This window comes from Buceros rhinoceros, unplaced genomic scaffold (assembly GCF_000710305.1).
Source record: "Buceros rhinoceros silvestris isolate BGI_N320 unplaced genomic scaffold, ASM71030v1 scaffold24836, whole genome shotgun sequence".
NCBI lineage: Eukaryota > Metazoa > Chordata > Aves > Bucerotiformes > Bucerotidae > Buceros > Buceros rhinoceros.
In genome coordinates, this window is record NW_010416329.1 from 7,609 (window position 1) to 8,317 (window position 709).

At 59.5% G+C, this 709-nt stretch overlaps 1 protein-coding gene across 1 annotated transcript in view; it reads right to left on the minus strand.

Moving 5' to 3' along the window:
- The window catches only part of LOC104494875 (AP-1 complex subunit beta-1-like), a gene marked incomplete at both ends in the record, with an annotated part of 9,933 nt that overhangs the window by 7,600 nt on the left and 1,624 nt on the right, over window positions 1–709 (minus strand). Inside the window, one exon of the mRNA XM_010137768.1 lies at window positions 255–374. Within this exon, the coding sequence (XP_010136070.1) occupies window positions 255–374 (120 nt within the window). The remainder of the gene's footprint in view (window positions 1–254; window positions 375–709) is intronic.

The following is a 709-nucleotide window of genomic DNA, read 5'->3' on the forward strand; positions in this document are numbered from 1 at the left end:
GCCGGGTCTTTTCCCTCCAGCTCTGCGGCCACCTGCCACAGGGAACATGGCAGTGAGAGCCTGGCAGTGAGAAAAGCCACCAGAAACATGGGGCAGTGACATAGCAGAAGCAGACTGGGGGCAACAGCTGCTCCTGTCCGCAGCCTGCAAAGCTGGAGCCAGGATTTTATGGGCGATCCCTCCTCCCGCAGGGCTGGAGCCCCCTGCCTGGCCCCCTCTGGAGCCCACCCAGCAGAGTCAGGCAGCCCCTGACCTGAGCAATGTTGGCCTGGGAAGCCAGGCGGATCATGATGTCCAGCTTCTCCAGTTTGACGTAGATGGGGTCATTGTACTTCACAAAGAACACCTTCATCTCGTGCTTCAGGATCTCGGGCCTGGAGGACAACGAGAGGCAGCGGTTAAGGGAGACAACGTGCTCCTTCCCTTTGACCACGAGGAGACATCGAAAACCTCCCAGGAGCTATAGCTTTCTCCAGAGCTTTCTGCACACCCCATACTGCTACCAGATGGTTTCTGCAGCATCAGAGGCAAGATCTGAGCTCTGCTCCACTGCCAGGCTCCGACCCAGGCAGCGACCAGCCGGCAAAGCAGCGCGGAAAGGGAGCTGTGCTCTGCAGAGAGCTGCACACCAGTCAGAGACAGTGGGGGTTCACCCGCCCGACCCTGCAGCCAGCTACTGCCCCGAGTCCACACACAAATTCCTTACTCC